This window comes from Mesocricetus auratus, unplaced genomic scaffold (genome assembly GCF_017639785.1).
Source record: "Mesocricetus auratus isolate SY011 unplaced genomic scaffold, BCM_Maur_2.0 Super-Scaffold_6730, whole genome shotgun sequence".
NCBI classification, from domain to species: domain Eukaryota; kingdom Metazoa; phylum Chordata; class Mammalia; order Rodentia; family Cricetidae; genus Mesocricetus; species Mesocricetus auratus.
The window spans coordinates 17006794-17027493 of record NW_024429184.1 but is presented as its reverse complement, the minus strand read 5'-3'; the positions used below and the strand labels follow the sequence as shown (position 1 = coordinate 17027493).

General features: G+C 51.0%; 2 protein-coding genes across 4 annotated transcripts in view; one reads left to right on the top strand and one right to left on the bottom strand.

Annotated features, from left to right (window-relative positions):
* Dnai1 (dynein axonemal intermediate chain 1) overlaps positions 1-11449 on the top strand; it is a 69722-nt gene extending 58273 nt beyond the window's left edge. Inside the window, exons 14-20 of the mRNA XM_040739943.1 lie at positions 3086-3175; positions 3262-3349; positions 3975-4054; positions 5500-5648; positions 5749-5848; positions 8414-8599; positions 11162-11449. Coding sequence (XP_040595877.1) covers positions 3086-3175; positions 3262-3349; positions 3975-4054; positions 5500-5648; positions 5749-5848; positions 8414-8599; positions 11162-11260 — 792 coding nt within the window. The 3' untranslated portion in view covers positions 11261-11449. The remainder of the gene's footprint in view (positions 1-3085; positions 3176-3261; positions 3350-3974; positions 4055-5499; positions 5649-5748; positions 5849-8413; positions 8600-11161) is intronic.
* A 57-nt stretch (positions 11450-11506) lies between these two features.
* On the bottom strand, positions 11507-13596 carry Enho (energy homeostasis associated). 3 transcript variants are annotated; one of them, XM_005078838.4, is made up of 2 exons: positions 13199-13596; positions 11507-12268 (listed from the first exon to the last, which is right to left on the bottom strand). In XM_005078838.4, exon 2 carries the CDS (start codon positions 12130-12132, stop codon positions 11902-11904), a length of 231 nt encoding a protein of 76 aa, XP_005078895.1. In that variant the 5' UTR covers positions 12133-12268; positions 13199-13596; the 3' UTR covers positions 11507-11901. The 3 variants fall into 3 exon arrangements, with proteins under 3 accessions (XP_005078895.1, XP_040595949.1, XP_012975006.1); XM_040740015.1 differs by lacking the exon at positions 13199-13596 and adding an exon at positions 13075-13178; XM_013119552.3 differs by lacking the exon at positions 13199-13596 and adding an exon at positions 12878-13068.
* Between the last annotated feature and the right edge of the window lie 7104 nt (positions 13597-20700).

Genomic DNA, 20700 nt, shown 5'->3' with positions numbered 1-20700 from the left:
GGGTCAGGCTACAGCACATAACCTAGGAAGGACTGTCAATCGACTCTTCACTTCCTGTTTCCTTCTTTTCCTCTCATGGCTCCTCCCTGTTTGCTCCTGTGGCTGATGCTCTGGAGTTCTTGGTGAGTGATAACTGCAGGCTGACCAGGGCGGGGCAGACTTCTCCTGCTAAAGTGTAAGTGTGCTAGCAGGGATCAAAGGCAGAGGCCAGGCAGATCTTTCTAGAGGAAGTAACTTCTGGTCTAGATTTTGATTTTATTTTATTTTTTTTGCATAGTCCTGCCTGTCCTGGAACTCACTGTGTAGACCAACATATTCTTGAACCACAGAAATCCTCCTGCCTCTGCCTCTGGAGTGCTGGGATTAAAGGTGGTTACCACCACACCTGGTTCCTGATCTGTCATTGTGACAAAAGGAGTCACTGAGCGATAATAAAGGGCCCACTAGGAAGCAGTGTCATTTAGAGCATGTGTGACAGGGGGTAGGGTGGGGTGGGGGGGTGGGGGTGGGGGGATGGGGGGGGTGAAGGTCACCCAGTTGGGAGTGCACTTAGCTCGGGCATAACAGGTCAGTGGTTTCAGATGTAAGGTTAATACAAAAGTACAATATATCAAACAATATATCAAAAAAGACCAGAGCAGAACCGCTCTGGTAAAACCAGGGCCTTGCTCACTTAAGGGCCGCCTGTTGTCATTTCTGCTGCCTCCTGTGGCACTTCCCAGGGGTCCTAAGATCCCTATGGGCATAGTTTGAAGATCCTATCCCACTCATCAGGGGATTTGGATGGAACAGTCACTATAGTGTTTTGGAAAGGCACTCTGGCTACAGCATGAGAATTTTTGAAGGCTGGGAGTAGGCAGAGGTGCTGGAGATGAAGATGTGGACACAGGATGGAAGGAGTTGCTGAGACATGGGGAAGGGAGAACTGTGTTGCCTGGTTTTGGGGTGCCCAGTAGGGCATCACTAGGTGTGGGAAATGGCAAAGAGGAACATATGTGACCAGAGGTTAACAGGAAAGGCAGAGGGGCAGAGGGAAAGTCTCAGTGTGCTAGTAAGAGCCTGGGACTTTTAAGACAAGCCAGGCCTATTGAATGAGATGTCCAAGATCTGAGACCCAGGTCCTTCTTAAAGAGACCGTGCCATGATTTCAGTCGCCAGTCTGGGGCAGTCTGCTCTGTTGGCAATAGGAAGCCATGGGAAGCTGTGGAGCCAGGGTTTTCTGGGGGTTCCTGTCTTGTATAGCACAGCTCCTTCCCCAAGCAGCCCACATGCCCGCCTGAGCCCTGATCAAACCCTACTGTGAAGCCTTACCGGCAACACTCCATCCGTACTGTACAATTATAGAAAGGGAACAGGAAGAGGGTATGAAGAGAAACTGGTCCAGTGCTCGGTCATAATCAGATAATGGGAAGAAGAGGGATTCCTTACAGTGCTCCCACACTGGTCCCTGAGTCCTCACTGACTCTCTGGACCCTGTTGGTAAACCTTTCCTCCTAGCTTTATTCCTTCACTCTAGGAGGGCGAGTGTGATTCACACACACACACACACACACACACACACACACACACACACACTGGGCATGAGGCTGCTAAGTGGGGTGTGAAATACAATTTCCATGAGTGCTGGCGTCTGCTCATTAAACACTTCCTTTTGCAGCTCCCCTGTGTCTCTTACAGCTTGGCCTTTGACACATTTGTCCCCTCCCCCCTTTAAAGGGACTGTATTTGCACAGAAGGGGAAGTGGTCTCAAGATCCATCCATATTTTGCCTTACAGCCTCTGCAGCATTCTGGCCTCCCGGTGAAGGCACAGAAGGACCCGCTACCCAGACAGGCCCAGGCAGGACTTAGCCTTGCCTCATGCGGCAGCTCCAATCTGATTCACCAGGCCTAGGGGCTGGATACACACACACACACACACACACACACACACACACACACACACACACACACACACACACACACACACACTGCCCCAAACAGCCATGGTGACAGCTGCGGTTGCAGGCAACAGCAGTTACAGGCATCAGGCCTAGGTTCTTGGCCTCCCTCTCTGGACCTCAGCTTGTGACAGAGGGAGGGGACTGGACAGGGGTCCCAGCATGGGGGGTCTGGAGGGAGTCAGAGGATGGAAAGCTCTGGGCACCCAGCCCCACCCCACTCTCTGGGACTTGGCTTGGCCAAGCCTCCACATCTGGCAACAGAAATTTGAGCCTCAAGCGTGTCATCTTCATAAGACAACAGCTCTGTCTCCAAAACACTTTCCCATATGTTTGCTTCCAGCCCCGAGAAGACGGGTGGGGCAGGATAATTAACCCGGATTTGCAGATGGAGAAATGCAGCTCAAATCTGGGATTTGGGAGCAAGATTCTGGGAGCAGAAGCTGGTGTTGGTTTGAAGGTGGGAACAAAGGAGACTCTTTCAAGAAAAAGGCCGAGCCTAGAAGAGAGGACCGACTCCCTTCCCTCACCCACTGAGCAGGGAACAGGCCCTCCAGAAGCTTGTGGCCCACCTTCCTAGTGGGTAATAATGAGGATATTAGCTACCTAGAGATTTTTGTGTGGTTTTGAGACAGGTCTTGCTGTTTAGCCCAGGCTGGTCTAGAGCTCGTGTTCCTCCTGCCTTGGTCTTCTGAATGCTGGGAGTCGGTTCACACAGATGCCATCAAGCTGAAGGTTTGGCCCCATTAGCTAGTATTTTTGAACATTTACTATGTGCAGTGTTCTGAAGATTTTACATACAATAGATCCTTTACTTCCTACACGTTATCATGACTTCCATTTTATAAGTGAAAAAACTAATTGTGGGGCTCTGACCTTTCCAGGCCGTGGCCGTGTGGAGAGATTAAACCCAGAACCAGAATTTCCCATAACTAGACTTCTAGAACACTGCAGAAAGAAATTGGGTACCACTACTGCCAAAAGTGCACCGTAGGGTGATGCTCTGGCTGGTACTGTGGTCCCCAGTTAGAAACAGAGCTGGGTGAGATGAGGTTGGGAGTCCTGGATGGGTACCTGGGGTGCTCTGCCCACAGCCCTAACCCTGCGCCTAACAGAGTCTCAGAACTGTGGCTTGTGATGTTTCAGGTCAAGTGGCAGAAGGACGACATGGACAACAACCTTAATTTCTTTTCCGTGTCGTCTGACGGCAGAATTGTGTCATGGACCCTCATAAAGGTGCCTGTTCCCCAGGAAGGCTCAGGGAGGGGTGACATGGCACAGAGCTACTGAACCAGCCCAGCCCTTCATCCCCCCCCCTGCAGAGTGAGCTGGTTCACATAGACGTCATCAAGCTGAAGGTGGAGGGCAGCACTACAGAGATCCCTGAGGGGCTGCAGCTGCACACTGTAGGTAGGAGCCCCAGGCCTCACGCCTCCAGCCTGACGAGACCATTCCGTCCCAGTACAGTGACAGTGGTCATTTACCTTCCCAGTGCTCTCTCCTCATTTGTACTGGAGGAGACAGAAAGCCCAGTCTTATGGGCAGAGCCCTTGACCATTGGCACGCACACACACACACACACACAGACACGCGTGCACGCACACCTATTCAGGAGGTCCTTTCCCATGTGCAGACCCTGCTCTTGTTTATGCAGATCAGGTGCTGCTCTGCAGATCCATCCCTGTTTATGCAGATCTAAGCCCTGTTTACCCAGATCCTGTCCCTGTTTACTCAATTCCTACCCTGTTTATGCAGACTCTATCCCTGTTTGCACAGACCATGTCCCTGTTTGCAGACCCCCATCCCTGTTTACCCTGACCCTGACCCTGCTTAACTCGGTCCCTGACTTGTTTACCCTGGCCCCATTCTTGTCTGCAGAGACCTAACTGCCTAGGGCGAGCAAGTCCGTGGTCCGGTTTCTGGTTTCCTGGCCTGAGCCCAGCCCTTACAGCGGCCCAGTTCTATTTGTCCTACACTGAGCTGGGTGGGAGGCTCTCTCTGAGGACCAGGCTAAGTCTGTCCCCTTTCTTCCAAGGCTGTGGCACTGCCTTTGACTTCCACAAAGAGATCGACTACATGTTCCTGGTGGGCACAGAGGAGGGGAAGATCTATAAGGTGAGGCAGCAGGCCCTGTCAGCTCCTCACAGGACCACTTGGAACTAAGCACATAGGGAGGGTATAATAGTATTCAACAAGTCCTGTTCTGACACCATCTAGTCTTTACTGTTCTGGAAGCCTTTGGGGGGAGAAGAATGCATTTCTCTTTTTTAACATTTTTTAAATTGGGGTGTGTGTGTGTGCGCGTGCGTGTGGGGGGGCACACTCATGTTGCAGTGTGCATGTGGAGGTCAAAGGACAATTTGGTGGAGTTGGTAGGGCTCTAACTCGGGTCTTCAGCCTTGGTAGCAAGCAAACACTTTCAGCCACTGAGCCATCCTGCAAACTTTTTTTTTACATTTATCTATTTAGTGGTGGTGTATGGAGACACATGCATGCCACAGTACATGTCCGGATATCAGCAGATAGCTTGCAGTTTTCCAAGGGTTGAACTCGGGTCATCAGGGTTAACAGCAAGCACCTTTACTTGCTAAGCCATCTCGCCAGTCCAAGAATGCATGTCTTGGTTCTCTTGGGTAGCAGGAAGAAGGGCTACAATCAGGAAAGGGGACAGAGAATCTAGAGATATCCTGAGCCAGTCTCTTTCCTTCTCTCCTGAGAGGCAGGCACGGGAGTGGGGGCCTGGGGGAGCTAGGACATTCCAGGCCGACTTCCTGGAGGAGATCTGAACTCGAGCTGGGCTTTAAAGGCCAGGTATCAAACAGATTCATCTCTGAGTGCCAGCAGGACACAGCCTCACAGCCAGTCTTGTGTCCTGTCTCAGTGTTAGTAGGTAAACGGCCTGCTGAACCTCCATCGTCCAGAAATAGCTGTGCTGTAAGCTTTTCTTAGGCTCTGAGACTTAGAATGTTAATTACAGACAGCCTCCTGGGAGCCCCAGAGGCCCAGCCCGAGTCAGTCTGAATGCAAAAGAGGTCCCCACCCCCTCTCCACCCCTCCCAGTGGCTGCGGGGAGAGAGGCAGGGGAAGGGAAGACTAGTCACTTGGTCTCCTGGAGGGAGGGAGAGGGAGGCTTGCTGGCCAGGGCAGACACTGAATGGGAAATCTGGGCATCTGAGTCTGCTCCTGGCTCTGCACCTGCTCTGACCTGTACAAGATGGGGTGCTGCTTACTGTGGCATAGGTGATGTCTGAGCTGCAGTGAAGCCATAGATGTGTCAACCAAGGCTTTGGCGTGGACGAAAGATTAGACTGTGTCCCATCCATACCCAGGGCACGAGACCCACCTTGCCTTGCAGCAGAGAGGGAAGTCACTTTTTTTACTGTCACTTCCCTTCACCCAGCCTGAACCCCAGTCCTTACGTGCTCTCTCCCTTGGGGGGCATGGATGGGCAGAGGCGCAGGTGCTGATCCTCTAGGGCCCCGAGGGAAAGGTCACTGTAGACTTTCCTCTCACTGTAGATCCCAGCCTTCCTGAATCACCCATCCCTTACCCTCCCATAGTGCTCTAAATCCTACTCCAGCCAATTCTTGGACACCTATGAGGCTCACAACATGGCAGTGGACACTGTGTTATGGAACCCATACCACACCAAGGTCTTCATGTCCTGCAGCTCTGACTGGACAGTGAAGATCTGGGACCACACCGTCAAGTGAGGGGCCTGCCTTTGCCCTGCCCTGCTCCACGCCCTCCCCTCAGCTCTGGCACTGTGAATCCTCTGTGTTACAGGCTGGGCCTTTTTGCCACTGTAGGTCCCCTATGTTCATTTATGATCTGAACTCAGCCGTGGGTGACGTGGCCTGGGCACCGTACTCTTCCACTGTGTTTGCAGCGGTCACCACAGACGGGAAGGTGAGTAGCCCTTTCTCACCCTGCTGAGCCACCATGGAGACCAGGAGGTACCTCAGGGTCTCTTTCCTAGTGAGCCCACCACATGCCACCCCAGGTCAGTAGGGGATGATGGGACAGAGGACTCTGCATTTTAAGGGCCAGGCTATGCAGGGAAGTGTGGAGGAATCCTTCATCACAGGGGACCTCAAGGAAGAAAGGAAGGGAGAGAAAGGGAGGGAGGGAGGGAGGGAGGGAGGAGTGCTCACATTGGGGAACAGACCCTCTGGGGAGCTGAGATGCCATCTAGAAGTTGTCTTCCTTGAGGCCCCTGTGAGAGGGTAGAGGGTGCCTAGCCTCTGGGCCAGTCGCTTGTCTGTAAGGTAGTTAGGCCCCCACCTCCAGAAGTGTCCAAGCTGGTCTGAGGAGCTTGAGTAGATTGTGACAGAGACTCGGAAACCACCTTGTGTGAGAATGTTCTTAGGTGCAGGCTTGCTTGTTTCCTTTATAGAATTTGATATAATCTGACAAGAACCTGCAGCCCCAAGGAAAGAATCTAGTGATTAAGGCATCACCCCCACATCAGACATCCCCCATGAACACGTTGCTAAGGGCCAGCATGGTGCTGGGCTCCAGGCTAGGATCTGGCGATTCGGGCACCTGCTCTTACGGATCTCACATTCATAGCAGAGAGGAAGACAAAAAACAGGCACCAAGATCCCCACCATGTTAGAGCAGAGGACCAAGGGAGGATGGTCATGGGTGCAAATGTTTATAGCAGCATTACTCATAGTGTCCAGACAAGGAAAGGAGACAGTGTCCATCTAGTCACGAACAGCAAGCAATGCAGTGTGTATGCAAAAGGGTCATATTCAGCAGACAAGGAACATATGACAACATAGATGGGCATGAAAAGTTCATGCTAAGTCAAATAGGCCAGACATGAAAGAACAAATAGATGATATGTCCAAAATAGATTTGCCCCATATGCCTCGTGTCAAGAAACAAATCTATAGAGACTTGTGTTTGTTTCAGGCAGAGGGGTTGAGAAAAAATGGGGAGTGACTGTTAATGAGTACAGAGTTTGCCTTATAGGTGAAGAAAACATTCTAAAGTTGGTTGTGACAATGGCTTGATAAGTGAATGTGCTTAAAACCAAGGAGTATATACCTAGGTACTTTAAGTGGATGAGCCTTATAGTATGTGAAGTCTTATCTCAGTAGAGCTGGTATATGGAACAGAGAAAGCCAGGCTTGGTGGTGCATACCTTTGCCTGTAATCCCCAGCATGCAGAAGGTGGAAGCCAGAGATCAAAAGTCTGCATTACCTAGCAAGTGGCAGCAGGCCAGACTGAGCTATAGAGTAGACCCTGGGGTGGCGGTGGTGGGAGCTAGGTGCTTTCTTACGAAAGGCTTCTTTAATGAGGTAAGGCTCAAACTGGGAGCTGAATGACAAGTACTAGCCTTGCACCACCACCATCATTATCATCATCATCATCATCATCATCATCACCATCACCACCACCATCATCATCATCATCATCATCACTATCATCATTATGTAGTTCTGCCTGCCCTCTTATGTAGATCAGGCTGTCCTCGAACTCACAGAGACCCGCCTGCCTCTGCCTCCTTAGTGCTGGGATTGAAGGCGTGGGTCACTGTGCCCTGTTAGGAAGATGAGCTGGGGAAACTGTGCACACTGGGGCTACAGGATGCCCGTGTCGTGAGGTGGGATGGGAGCTGAGACAGTTTGCCTGGGCTACGGCGAGGGAAGGACGGAGGCGGAGGGTGAGCGTGAGGACACGGGCAGCGTACAGAAGTTGACTCCAAGGAGGCTGGGAGGAAATTTTTTAGAGTGAAGAGAGGCGGGGGAGGGGTTGTACCGCTCAGAGGATAGATGGCAGATAGGCAAGAGTAGAAGCAGGGACACTGCTGGCTGTCACAGCAGGAGCTGATAGTGATTTGGACTCCCGGAGAGGCGAAGATAATATCGAGCATTATGGGGCACTTAGGCACCATACTCTGAGCACTTTGTATTTATTAGCTGGGATAAACCCCTGGCTCTGCCACTCACAAGCAAGTTAGCCTCCAGTAGCGTCCAAGTCCTCATTTATAAAATAGTGACAGCAACAGAACCGCCATATGGAGTGGTTGTGAGGGTGTAATTAGATGATCCGACCTTAACACTCCTGCCCAGAGTCTGGAACATGTAAGCATATTAGACTGGATAGGTGGCAGCCGCCATTACTGGTTCTTTTACAAAGCTGTGGGTTTCTGTGGGGTGTTCTGTACACACATCATTTCAGTTTGTTCCATCTTCTTCCCTCATTGTCTTCCCCATCCCTCCATCCCTTACCTGTTCCCTTTGTCCCCTCTAACACTCTCCCTCTGCCTTCATGTCACATACATCCCATCGCTGCTGTCTTTATTTAGTCTGCATAGACTTAAGATTTCTAATTATTTTTAGTCTCACTCCCTTATCGTGGGAAGAAAGTAAACCAAAATAAAGTCTCCAGGGCTCCCAGAAAGTCTGAGGTGGGACACCAGGGCCTCATTTACCCGGCTGGTGACACTAAGCTCTCCGTAGGCCCATGTGTTTGACCTGGCTGTCAACAAGTATGAGGCTATCTGCAACCAGCCTGTGGTGGCCAAAAAGAAGAACAAGATCACCCACGTGCAGTTCAATCCCATTCACCCCATCATAATTGTGGGTGATGACCGTGGCCACGTCACCTGCCTCAAGCTCTCTCCCAACTTGCGAAAGATGCCAAAGGTACGGGCTCTGGGAGTCCTGGCTGCCAGCCAGAGACAGGGGGACGATGGGGAGGAGCCAGGGGCTACCCCAAGTTTCTGGCATGAAGGATTCAAGGTAAGGATGGTGTCACTGCCCGAATGAGAGGCTGGGAGAAAGGTTTGTGAAGTACCATCAGTTTGACCTGCTGCATATTAGTTCCCTGCAGGGTCCAGGGGCTGGTTTCCAAGGAGCACGTGGGTTTGGAACATGGGGGAGGCAGGCATCATTGGCTCATTGGAAGTGCAGATGTTGTGGGTGTGACAGGGACTCAGGGCTTAGCTGAAGCATCATTTGGGCTTACAGAGTTTCAGCTCCAATGGTCCCTGAACTAGGAACCATGAGTCTACCCAGGGATGGAAGAGATGAGCTGGGAGCAGGGTAACTAGGTCAGCAGCTATGCAGGCCTTCTTCTGGGTTCTGGATTCTGCTTCTCCTGTCTCTAATGGTGAGAAGACTCAGCCCAGAGCCCAAGGACCCAAAATGTACGACACTAAGCCCAGAGCAAGGACCTCAAATCTATACCTGAGCCCAATTCATACTTAAGACTCAAACCTCACAGCACAGGCTTTAGAAACCAGAGCCTTGGGACCCAACTTAAAAATACAGAACCATTTGTATTTGAAAGTAGAAATGGCTCTGCTCTCTGCCCAGCTTGGGGCCAGGATCAGGGTTGGTGGGTTGGTCAAGTTGCCCTGATCATTGAACCTCCAGGGTACATACAATTTGAGGCATATACTGCAGTTTGGGGCAGAGTCTGGGACTTGTCTTGTTCAGCTACAGTCTTCTTCCCCAACTGTCCCTACCCAGCCAAGGACTGCACCATCCTTTGGGTACTGGCATAGACTATTTTTCCCACCATAGCCAGGCAGGCACGGGCTGGAAGTATGGTCGGCCTGTAATTGTAGCCAGCTGGGGGAGGGGGTGGACTTGGCTATAAATGCTCAGAAGGCTGCTAAGCACCTGCAGCTGTGGCCCACAGGCTGTGGTGGGCTTTGGGGGTTGGGGGAGTCAGGCATGGTCTAAATCTCTTTGCTGATCCCAGCTCCTTGGCCTCAGGAGGCAGAAAGGAGGCAGCAATTTTTGTAGGACAGATAAAATCTGTTCTTAATTTAATGAGGGCAGGCTTAAATAGCAGGGCTGGACAGCCCCCTGGGAGGATGATGGTCACTCTACAAGAGGAGCATAACCTTGACACCCTGAGCATGGTAGATCTGAAGGAATGCTACTCAGTGTGATCCTGGGAGGCAGGATTTATCATAGTTCCGTCTCCCCACAAAGCAAGGGTCAGTTGTTTCTGAGGAAGCTGAACCTAGATCACCCAGGATCTGAGCAAGGACAGTACAGTAGGCAGGATTAGAAGTTCCTGAGAGGTGACCCTGTCAGCACTCAAGTGATTCATACAAAAGGAAGTCCTCCAGGCATCCCTACTGCCCTTCCTCGGGGAGATGCAGATTCCCTGACCTTCCCAAGAGGGCTCACCTCAGAGGCCTGGGCTCCTCTCCTGGGAATGTTCCCTAAGTGCCATCAGAGGCCAAGAACTGTCTTTCTTTTCCTCCTGTGCAGCTGGGAAAGTGAGGCTCAGACAGGGACTTGTCCTGTCTGATGAGGAACTAATGACAGCAATGGAACTAAAAGTGAGGTCTCTTAAACACCAAGGGATGGGGGTAAGGCTGAGAAACAGCTTAGTTATGGGGGGAGAATGGGAAAAAGAAAAAGATGGCTGTCCTGTGCCTCCTCAGAGTGGAGCCATGAGCTGGGTAAAGGCAAAAGCGCCAGACTGTGTGAAAAGCGCCAGACTGTGTGCCGGGCCGTGGGAGCAGGGGAAGGGCCAAGGTCAGAGGAAGTTAGAGCTCAGCAGGCAGCAGCAGCTCGAGGGGGCCAGGGAGGGCCTGCTGGCTCTGCAGTCTTCGCTGACTTTACAGCCCCAGCAAACAGTGGGCACAGGTGGCAGAGAGGACAGGGACGGCAGAAGTGGCAGCCGCCCAGCCTGTCTCGGCACAGTCCACATCCCACTGTAGGGAGACTCTGACTGATGTGGCCGGCCTGCTACAGGATTTTCAAGCCTCTGGGCCAAACATAGCTGTGTTCAAACTCCCATTTCTCAGGCCCCATCTTCCAGTGGGAATGTTAGGATGTTTTGCAGGTGAAAGCAAGGGTCATAAACTCAGGGTTTCAGAGTCACATGGAAAAGTCTGTCTGCCTCCTGAGTCTCTTGGTACTTACCTGGGTACATGACACATCAGTCTGGCTTCATGTGGCACCCCTTCCCAGCTCCATGAGGACACCTGTGGCCCGTCCTCACCTCTCTCTCTTCTGCAGCCCACATCTGTCCCCTCTTCACAGGGCTGAACCTGGGTGACGCTAACGCAAGCTCCTGCCTCTCCTCAGCCTCGCTCTCCATGGCCGACTTGTGAGGGAGTGGGGATAAATGCCTTTTCCCTCTCGTGCCAGCCCCAAGCCCTTGTTAGGCCTCCTCACAGGCCCTCAGATGAGCCTCTGGGAGTAGCAGTACCATTCCACTGATACCGCACCTCTCTGCAGGAAAAGAAAGGACAGGAAGTACAGAAAGGTCCAGCTGTGGAGATCGCAAAACTGGACAAACTGCTCAACCTCGTGAGGGAAGTAAAAACCAAAACTTGAGAGTCTGGCCCCAGGCCCTGGCCCACCTGAACCCAACACGCACAGCCCTTTGCCTGGGTACCTGGGTACCTAAGCCCCAAGCATGTCTCTCACCCTGATGAAGTCCCTCATCGAGCCCTTCCGGTCACGTGGCTTGACCTTCAACCTCCACTCCTCTCCCTTTACACAAATAAACCTGCTTGAAAAGTCCTCTCATACCTTTAGTTTTCTACCACACAGTCCCCAAGAAGAGGAGCAGTCTGAGGGTAAGCCATAGTTCCGTTTATTATCCAGCGAACAGTGGGAGGACCAGAGAAGGGGCCCAGCCTGGACACCCTCCCATTATTGCCATGGCTTCTAGTTTGCTTCCCCAACCTAGAGAGCCCAGAGGCGCTGAGCTTAGGGAGGTAAACAGCCCTTGGCCCTTGGGATGGAGCAGAGTCCAGAGGGCCCTAGCACCAACTCCTGACCCCCCCCTCCAGGCCTGGCTCTCCAGGGCGTCTCGGACCTCTCTTTGAGTCAGGCTGGCTACAATCTAGGCTGCTGGGTCCAGTTTCAAATAGACTGGACTCTAACTTCTGGACCCCAATGGCTGAACTGTGGGATCAGATGCCACACTCTGGTGTGCTCAGGTCCAGGACTCCCGGATAGGCCAGGGGTCCTCAGGGCTGCAGCAGGTAGCTACCTTCATGGCTAGGCTTCTGCGGGGGTGGTGCCTTCTCAGGACAGGGGCCAGGGCTGGAGTTGGGACTGGATTCTGAGAGAGAATCGACGTCAGTGGAACGAGAGTGGCAGGCCCAGCAGAGAATGACCCACAGCAGCAGCAGCAAGAAGCCTACAAGGCCGTTGCAGACGATGGCAATGAGGGCCCCCTGGGAGATGGCTGCCCCCATGACAGGCGGCACCCTCAGGTCAGCGCAGATAGCGGAGCTGCCTCAATGGCAAGGCCCATGCCGAGGCACAACTCTGGTGTGGCCGACTTTCCAAGGAGGCTGTCGGGCGGTGGAGATGCCACCTGCAGTCCTGAGCCTGGGGGAGTAGAGAGGGAAGAAGAGAGAGGTGAGGAGAAGTGGGCTGAAGCCTGGCAGGACCGCGCCCCTCCCCCATCTTTGGCCTCTCAGGCAGAGGGCACTGAGGCCCGGCAGGCTCGGTACCTCCCAAAACCGTGCCTCTACCCTCGGGCCTGGCTCTGAGCACCTGGTGCTGTGGTGCGGCCAGAGTAGGGAGGCTGTAGCAGGCAGGCTGCCTGTGTCTCCTTCTCCTTGGAAGTGGGGGGCATAGCCTAGCCCTGCCCACCAAGCTTCTGGCCTTCAGACATGCTGTCGGTGGGCGGGACTGAGGTGGCCCAAGGCCCAGGAGGAAGAGGCTTATGGCCATCCTTGTGGAGGCGAGGGCATCCTCTCTTTCTGAAGGCTGCAGTAAGCCAATCCAGGAAGCCTGCAGAGGTGCCGGCTCCCACCGAAGGGAACTTTGTGGAGGCCCTGGCAGTGATGTGTGGGTCATGTATACCCAAGGCTGTGTGTTTAGGTGTGCCTTTCCATGGGACTTTGCCTCTCTGGGCCAGGCGTATGAGTGAATGGCACACGGTCCTGTCTCTCTGTCCCTTGATGGTCTGCATCCGTGTCCCTACATACCTACCTCTGTGGAGGTGTGTGGCTGCCTGTCTGTGTCCCCGTCTCAGAGTGTTTCTTTCATGTGTGTATCACATCTCCACCAGTCTGTCTCTGTGTATCTCCCGTCTCTCCTCACGGCTCTTATGTCCCTCTGCCCTCGAGTACATGTCTCTTCTTTCTCCATGGGGTCGGCATCAGTGGTTCTGTGCTTCTTGCATGTACCTCTGTCTTTGTTTCTATCTTTCCTCCGTGCTGTGTGTCCGTCTCTGTGTGGATCGCTGTCTTCATCTCCGTTCAGGATCTCTGTATCTCGACCCCCTGCCCGTAGGGGAGCCCCCCCCCTTACCTGAGTTGAGCCCGGTGCGCGCCCGCGGGAGGGTCCGGGGCAGCGGGATGCTCAGCGCCGACTGCGACTCGAAAGCCTGCGGGCGGGGGGCGGCGGGAGGCGGGCAGGGGCGACGTCCACTACCCGGGCCCTCCCCCTGGGCCGCGCAGCCTCCGCCGGCCGCTCCCGCCGGGGCGCGACCGGGCCGGCCTCTGCCGCGGGCGGTCTGCGGAGAGCGGGCACCTCCTCCCCCTGGGGCGGCGCCTCCTCCGCGGCCGGGGCCGCTAGCTCGCTCGCTCGGTGGCGCTCGGGCGGCGGCGGCTGGAGCGTCGAGGAGTTCGGCTGGGCTCGGCTGAGTTCGGCTGGGTTCGACTGGGCTCGGCTACGGAGGGAAGGGAGTCGGCTGAGTTCGGCTGAGCTCGGCGGGCAGCAAAAACAGCGAAGAACCTCGCCTCGTGAGTGGCCAGCGGTCTGCGGCCCTTCGGGGGCGGAGCCATCTCTGTGCCGCTGCCGCCGTTCAATTGGCTGGTTGGGCCAAGTTCCCGCACCATTGGTTGTGCTCTGGGGTGGGACACGACTGTCCTGGTGCAGAAGAGAAGGAGGGAGGGGCGGAGGGGGGACGAGAGGGGGATGAAGGGGCCACTTTGTTTTGATTCATCCCTTGAGAGGGTGGAGGGCCAGGGATTTCATCTTTTTGCAGGGATTTCTTGCACCTTCCACAACTGGAATGCACCCCTGCATGTGAGGCATCCATCCCTCCATATCTGGGAGAAGTCTGTCCCTGTTATCTGGAAATCTCCTCCACACACGACCCTCCTCACCTCTTACCTTCATACACATTCCATTCCCCTCCGCTTTCCCACGTCACAGCGCCCATAGGTTGCCTGCCCCTGGTCCTGAGAACAGGGTGATTGCTGGCAACACAAGACCTTGGTTGCGTTCTACTGATTTCTCTCCCAGTGTTGGTCACAGGCTTGTACTTTGCTTGCTGGAGGGAGGCTGAGACACCTGAAGAATGGTTCAGCTCTCGCTGGACTAGATCCAAGCTCGACGGATGCCCCGATTCTCCATTCTGATAGCTCTCCTGAGACCAAAGCAGCTCGGACAGGAGCAGTCAAGAGGGACTTCCTTTCCTGGACCCTCCCGCGGCAGTGATGCTCCAACCTAGGGCTTTGGGCTCACGCATGCCAGGCAACCATGCTCTCTACCACTGAGGTCTGCATTCCTAGACCTCTGGGGATTTTTTGTTTGTTTGTTTGTTTTTCGAGACAGGGTTTCTCTATGGTTTTGGAGGCTGTCCTGGAACTAGCTCTTGTAGACCAGGCTGGCCTCCAACTCACAGAGATCCGCCTGCCTCTGCCTCCTGAGTGCTGGGATTAAAGGCGTGTGCCACCACCGACCCGCTCAAGGAATTCTTAAGTGTTCTTCTCTGGGCCCTTTTGTCCCATTTAAATATTGCCCATGGACAATCAGTTCTATCATGGTGACTTCGACTGCCCCACACCCAGCCTTAACTTCTCTCTGGAATACTACACTCATAGCAAAATGTCTACTGGAGTCACGGTGGTGTTGGTTCCTGGTTCCACTTTCTAACTTAGTGACATTGGGCACATTTCTTGACTCTGCTAACTAGGGCTTTCTTCTCTACAAGCTGGTTATAGTAATAGTTACTTCTCAGGTTTCTCACTAATTCATTTATACCATACCAACTGCATCAGCAAATGCCAGTCAACATAACTCCCAGGACCAGGTGGCTAAGGGGCAGGGCGCCTCCTTCCAAGAAGACAGCTGGAAAGCTGGATACTATTTGAAAAAGAGAAGGGGAGTATAAAGTAATCTGAACGGCTGAATCATCTAAAGCTACTGTGTTAGAGGCTGTCTAAAATAAACTATGGACCCCGTGGAGTTTGTCAGAATGGATTAATTTTAGTTTCCCCCCTGTTACCCAGCAGGGTGGGGGTATTGTGAGAAAGATCAGATCAGTTATGGGAAAGAGAGAAGACATATGGTCGCACATCTGAGTGTAATGTGAGTGAATTTGTGACCTAGCCACAGGGGTTCAGATTTTATCCTGGAAACAGTAGGGAGTCACTGAAGAATTTTTAGCAATGGAGTGATGTGACCATATCCAGAAATTAGAAGGATGATTTGGGCTGTTGGATGGAAACGAGTTTTGAAAGCATTTGAGGGTGAAAGATAGGGGTGTTGAGCTAAAAATGGCCCTGGCAAACAGTGTGGGAGGGCATTGGGAGTATCTGGGTACATCAATAGGCAGAACTCAGAAAACTGGGGAAATTAGAAGAGGACATTCTGGGGTAACAGCTTAGTAGCTGCAATACTGTGACGCCATGTTCAGTGATAAGGAACACATAAGAGGAACTGACGAGAGGCCATCAGGCCCGACCTGAGTTCAGTCCCTGGGGTCAATATGGTGGAACTGAGAACTGACCCCAAGCTGCCCGCTGACTTCCATGCTACTCACTGTATGTAGCACATGTGTGCCCCGCCCCCAACAAGTAAATATAATTTAAATGTAAGTTTCAACAAAGGACTTGGGCAATAATATTTGGAGATGTCAAATTTGAGGCATCAATAGATGCTTTAGCGGAGCTGTTCAGCAGGCATGAATCAACAGCTCCAAGGTTCAGCCAAGGTGTCCAGAGTTAAGTCAGAAAAGGCTATATGAGCTCATGTAAGGAGTCAGAACTGGCTTAAACAGTCCCAGCAGGCCTGCTTCGTGCCCTGGTCACCCGCCCTCCCATATGGTCTCTAGCGTTCTCCTGGTTCATATGGTGAAAACAAGACTTCAAACAATTCCAGATATTAAAATCGCATTGTCTAGGTAGTCAAAGGGAGACTGTTGGAGTGACTGCTGCTATCACCACTGTTGCTTTTTGGATGCAATTTGAGATTCCTCAGAAAGTACTCTGATTTGCTTAACTTTGGACTGCTCAAGAGAAGGGAGTCCATTGGTTAACATGACCCGCATGAAAACCCTATGGAAGTGAGCAGGAAGCCTCCAGAACGCAGGTCAAGAAGTAACAGAATGGCAGGGACTTAACTATTTCTACACATTGTTTGCCAGACTTAGACACGTCATTTTTTCTGCATATGATTCCAAAACAGTTTCAGAAACTGCCAGAGTCTGGATCTAGAATGTCCCCCAAGGCCATGTGTTAAAGGCTTGGGCCCCAAGTTGGTGCTGTTAGGTCACTGCGGGGGTGCTTTTGAAGCTGCTGTGGAACTTGAATCTTTTCCTATTTGTCTGTTTTTCTTGTCTGGGCCAAGACGCAGGCAGCTTTGCTTTCTTTCTGCCCTGCTGCGCTACCTTGCCGCAAGCCCAAAAGTGACTAAGCCAGGAAGCCATGGCCACCTACAAAACCGTGAGCTTTTTTTACTTTAAAATTTTTGTTACGTTTATGTAGCCGAGGACAAAGAAGTGCGGCCCGAAGCATAGATGCTTTTACCCCTGTGAAGGCTTGGATTTTCGGTCACTCCTGGTACCAGCTGAAGAGGGAGGTCAATGCAATATGGAAATTAATATATTTATTTACCAGAGAAAGAACTTACACACAAGCTAGATGATCAGAAGCGTGGAGTCTTCCAGGAGAGACTGCTTTTTCTTTTCCTTTCCTTAAATATGCACCTGTGCCCACCCCCTGTCCCCGCCCTTTTGGGCGTGGACATATTGTGGGCTCACCCCTACATATATGATTTATTTATTTAGTGTGTGTATGTACATGGACAGGAGCCAAACAGATGTGGAGGTCAGAGGACAACTTTCAGGAGTTGGTTCTCTCCCTCTGCCAGTGGGTTCCAGGGATCGAATCAGATCATCGGGCTTGGTGGTAAAACATTTACCCACTAAGCCATCTTGTCAGCCCCTCTTTACTTTTTAAAAGTCGAATATGAGCTGGGCATGGTGGCACATACCTGTGATCCCACTACTAAGGAGGCAGAGGCAGGCGGATCTTTGTGAGTTCAAGGCTGGTCTGGTCTAAAGAGTGAATTCAAAGACAGCCAGGGCTACACAATGACATCAAGTCTCAACAGACAGATATGTAATGCTGACTATCCCAAGTGTTGGTTACAGCCATGGGAAACTCACTGTCTTAGTTACTTTTCCTGTTGGGTGATAAAATACCCTAACAAAAACAACTTAAAGATGAGTTTATGGGCTGGAGAAATGGCTCAGAGGGTAAGAGCACTGGCTGCTGCTCTTCCAGAGGTCTTGAGTTCAATTCCCAACAACCACATGGTAGCTCACAACCATCTGTAATGAGATCTGGTGCCCTATTCTGGCCTGTAGGCCTACACATAGGCAGAACATTGCAAACAAACAAACAAAACAAAAAAACAAACCAAACAGACCAAAACAAAGAGTCTACTTTGACTCAGTTTGAGTTTGTAGTTCATCATGACAGGGAAGTCACAGTCATATTATATCCCCAGTCAAGAAGCAGGGAGTAATGAATAACTGTGCTCAACTTACTTTCTACTTTTCATAAAGTCCAGAACCTTATCCCAGGGAATGGGGCCACCCACAATGGCAAGTCTTCTGACCTCAACTGACATAATTGAAGTAATCCCCACAGCCATACCCATATATATACTTTCGAGTGAGGGCAACTCAGCCGCTACCTTTGGGGGATTATTTGATAGGACCACTGTTCAAATATAGCTTCTCTGGGTAATGTTTCTTCATGATCTACTTAGGTCTTCATAACATACTAATATAGCTTCTAATAAGCCCATTATTTTTCATCTACCTTTAAACCTTGTCCCTCCAATGAGATAGAAAATAGAGAATAAAATGGAATAAAAATGAAACATTATGTGTTTGTCACTAATCTGCAGTGTCTTCTATATATTTTGGGTCATGAATAATAAAGTGATAAGCCTAGGCAACTTCATGATATCTGTTTACTGACTCACTTCTTTGGTTGAGAAGCTCCTTGTTCAGCCAGCCTGGCTTTTATTTCCAATGATGGGATCCCTTCTTCAGTGTTCTGAAGGACTGCTATGGAGGAGTTCCCTGTTCCAGTGAACACTGCTATTCTAGTGACATGTTAAGCATTGTCCTGAGATTGAACAAGCGTAGATTTTTGCATTTGTAAGGATGAGGTGTGGAGATCCCTCTCTATGTGACACAATACACAGAGACAGTGTGCTGTCTCTGTCTGTCTCTCTGTCTCTGTCGTATGTGGAAGGGCGTGAGAGAGAGAGAGAGAGAGAGAGAGAGAGAGAGAGAGAGAGAGAGAGAGAGAGAGAGAGAGAGAGAGAGTGCTCCAGAGCCAATAAAGACATTTGAAAAGTCTGATGACCTGAACTGGATCCCTGTGACCCACATAATGGAAGGGAAGAGCCAAGTCATCCAAGTTGTCCTCTTGCTCCACATGCTCTGGAATGCTCATGCTCGCACACACATCACCACCACCACCAAATAAATGTGAAACTCAATAAATAAGACCATAATAAATGACTTAACAATTTCATGGGGAGGAGGGACCCATTTGCTAAGAAAATGTTTCATTGATCCTAAGGGGCTTTTATTTTTCAGCTTAAACAACTTTGGAATCAGAAAGGGTTTTTTAAGTAATAGATTTCTAGTCCTTTTTCCCCTTAGGAGCTTACAAAGTAACTTGCCTTTTGTAATCAATGGGATATGAACTTTTTAAAATATAGTAATTTTGCCGGTCAGTGTTCTTTTTCACAAACAATAGAATCTACCCTGAATAGTTAGAGCAGAGACGGGGTTTGTTAAAGAGATTATTTAGCCCAGAGCTGTTAGGGAAATGGTCTTGAGGCTAAGCCACTAGGAACAATCAAGCCACATCCCACAGCCTGATGAGGACACCACGGCCTGACAATGTTAAACGCTCCACAGTACTCCTGGGGGGAGGGGGACTCAGTATTGCAACCACTGGGAAACCAAGTCTGCTGCCACTACCAGTCCCAAAGTTGGACACTTGTGTTCCTACCAACAGCAGAAACCAAAGTCCTATGTCAGCATGCTTCCTATCTATGTGAATCAAGACTAGTTAGGAAGCAGAATAATTATAACCAGCTCTCCTATCTCATTGACTTCAAACAATGCCGACACATTTCTTGCTTGTACTATAGTTCCAGCATGGGCTAGGCTTGGATGGAGGCATCCTGCTCACTGTGGTCACTAAAAGGCCAGGCTGCAGGGGATTCCACCATTTATTTATAGTCAGGGCCTTACTCTGTAGTGCAGGCAGGTCTGGAAATTGCAGAAATTCTCCAGTCTCAGTCCCCCACGTGGAGGGCTTACAGGAGTGAACCACCACGTCCACGGATCCCACCTTCCTAACAGTAGTGTCAGGCTTGCTGTTGCTAAGCAGACAAGGAAAAGCATCACCTGACCTTTATGCCTGGCACTTTGGGAGGTGAAGGCAGAAGGAGTAGGAGTCCAAGGCCAGCTTCAGTTACATATTAAGTTGGAGGCTAGCCTGGGCACTTGAGACATTGTCTTTGTCTCAAACAAACAAGCGCGTACACACACACACACACACACACACACACACACACACACACACACTCTTTTGCCATCATTGCATTGATCGAATCCCACAGCCATACCTAACGTCAAAGGCCACAGGAAGTCAATCTTCCTGTACTCGGAAGGAAAGGGAACCAGAAATATTAGTCAACTTAGTCATTTTCAATTTATTTCTGTTGTTCTCTCCACACATAAGTCTCACTCGGGTGAAGAGCCACGCTTGTAGACAAGCTGACAGAGAGGCCGAGAACACGTGCCACTTCTGATTCTCACTCCTTGTGAAGGCACGATTTGTTTTTCTTCTTTTGAGACTGGGTATCACTATGCAACCTTGACAGGCCTGGAACTTGGTAAGTGGAGCAGACTGACCTTGCACTTACAGAGAGCTGCCCGTCTCTGCCTCCAGAGTATACTAACATGCCTGACAGGTAATTCTTATTTCTAAAGGTAGGATTTTAAAATTGGAATTTTTCCAGATAGGAAAACTACCTAAAGGATGAAAGACATTCATGAACACCAAATATTTCTACTACTGTATAATACAGCAACACAAGACATTAGTGGAGCCATGTTCCCTGAACCACCTAGAAGACCTACGGTCGGGACATGATTCTGAGTGAATTCTTCCCAGCCCTCTGACCATGACGGGGAAACACAGCCTAATGAACCTTTTTTTTATCCTGTCCTGGAATAATGTGCTCATTTTACCCCACACTAGCCAACAGCTTTATAATAAAAGTGCCACCCCGTTTGCCCATCAGGCTAGGAGCATCAAGTGGGGTTCCCAGTCTGCTGGTGGGTCAGTCCTGATTGCTGGCAACTCAGTTTCTTAATTAGAGAGAAACAAACAACAGCGTCTGAAACTCCGCAAGGCAACATAGTTGTCTAACTCCTAGCGATCTGGGATCAAGACTAAATCAAACTCTCTTCCCCAAATTCAAAGCATTCTGTTTCTCCTAGCTGCTTGCAGACCACCCGTTCTAGATATCTTGACTTTTTA

Excerpts from the sequence above, each read along its gene's own strand:
- Enho (XM_005078838.4), bottom strand. The coding sequence starts at position 12,132 with ATGGGGGCAGCCATCTCCCAGGGGGCCCTCATTGCCATCGTCTGCAAC.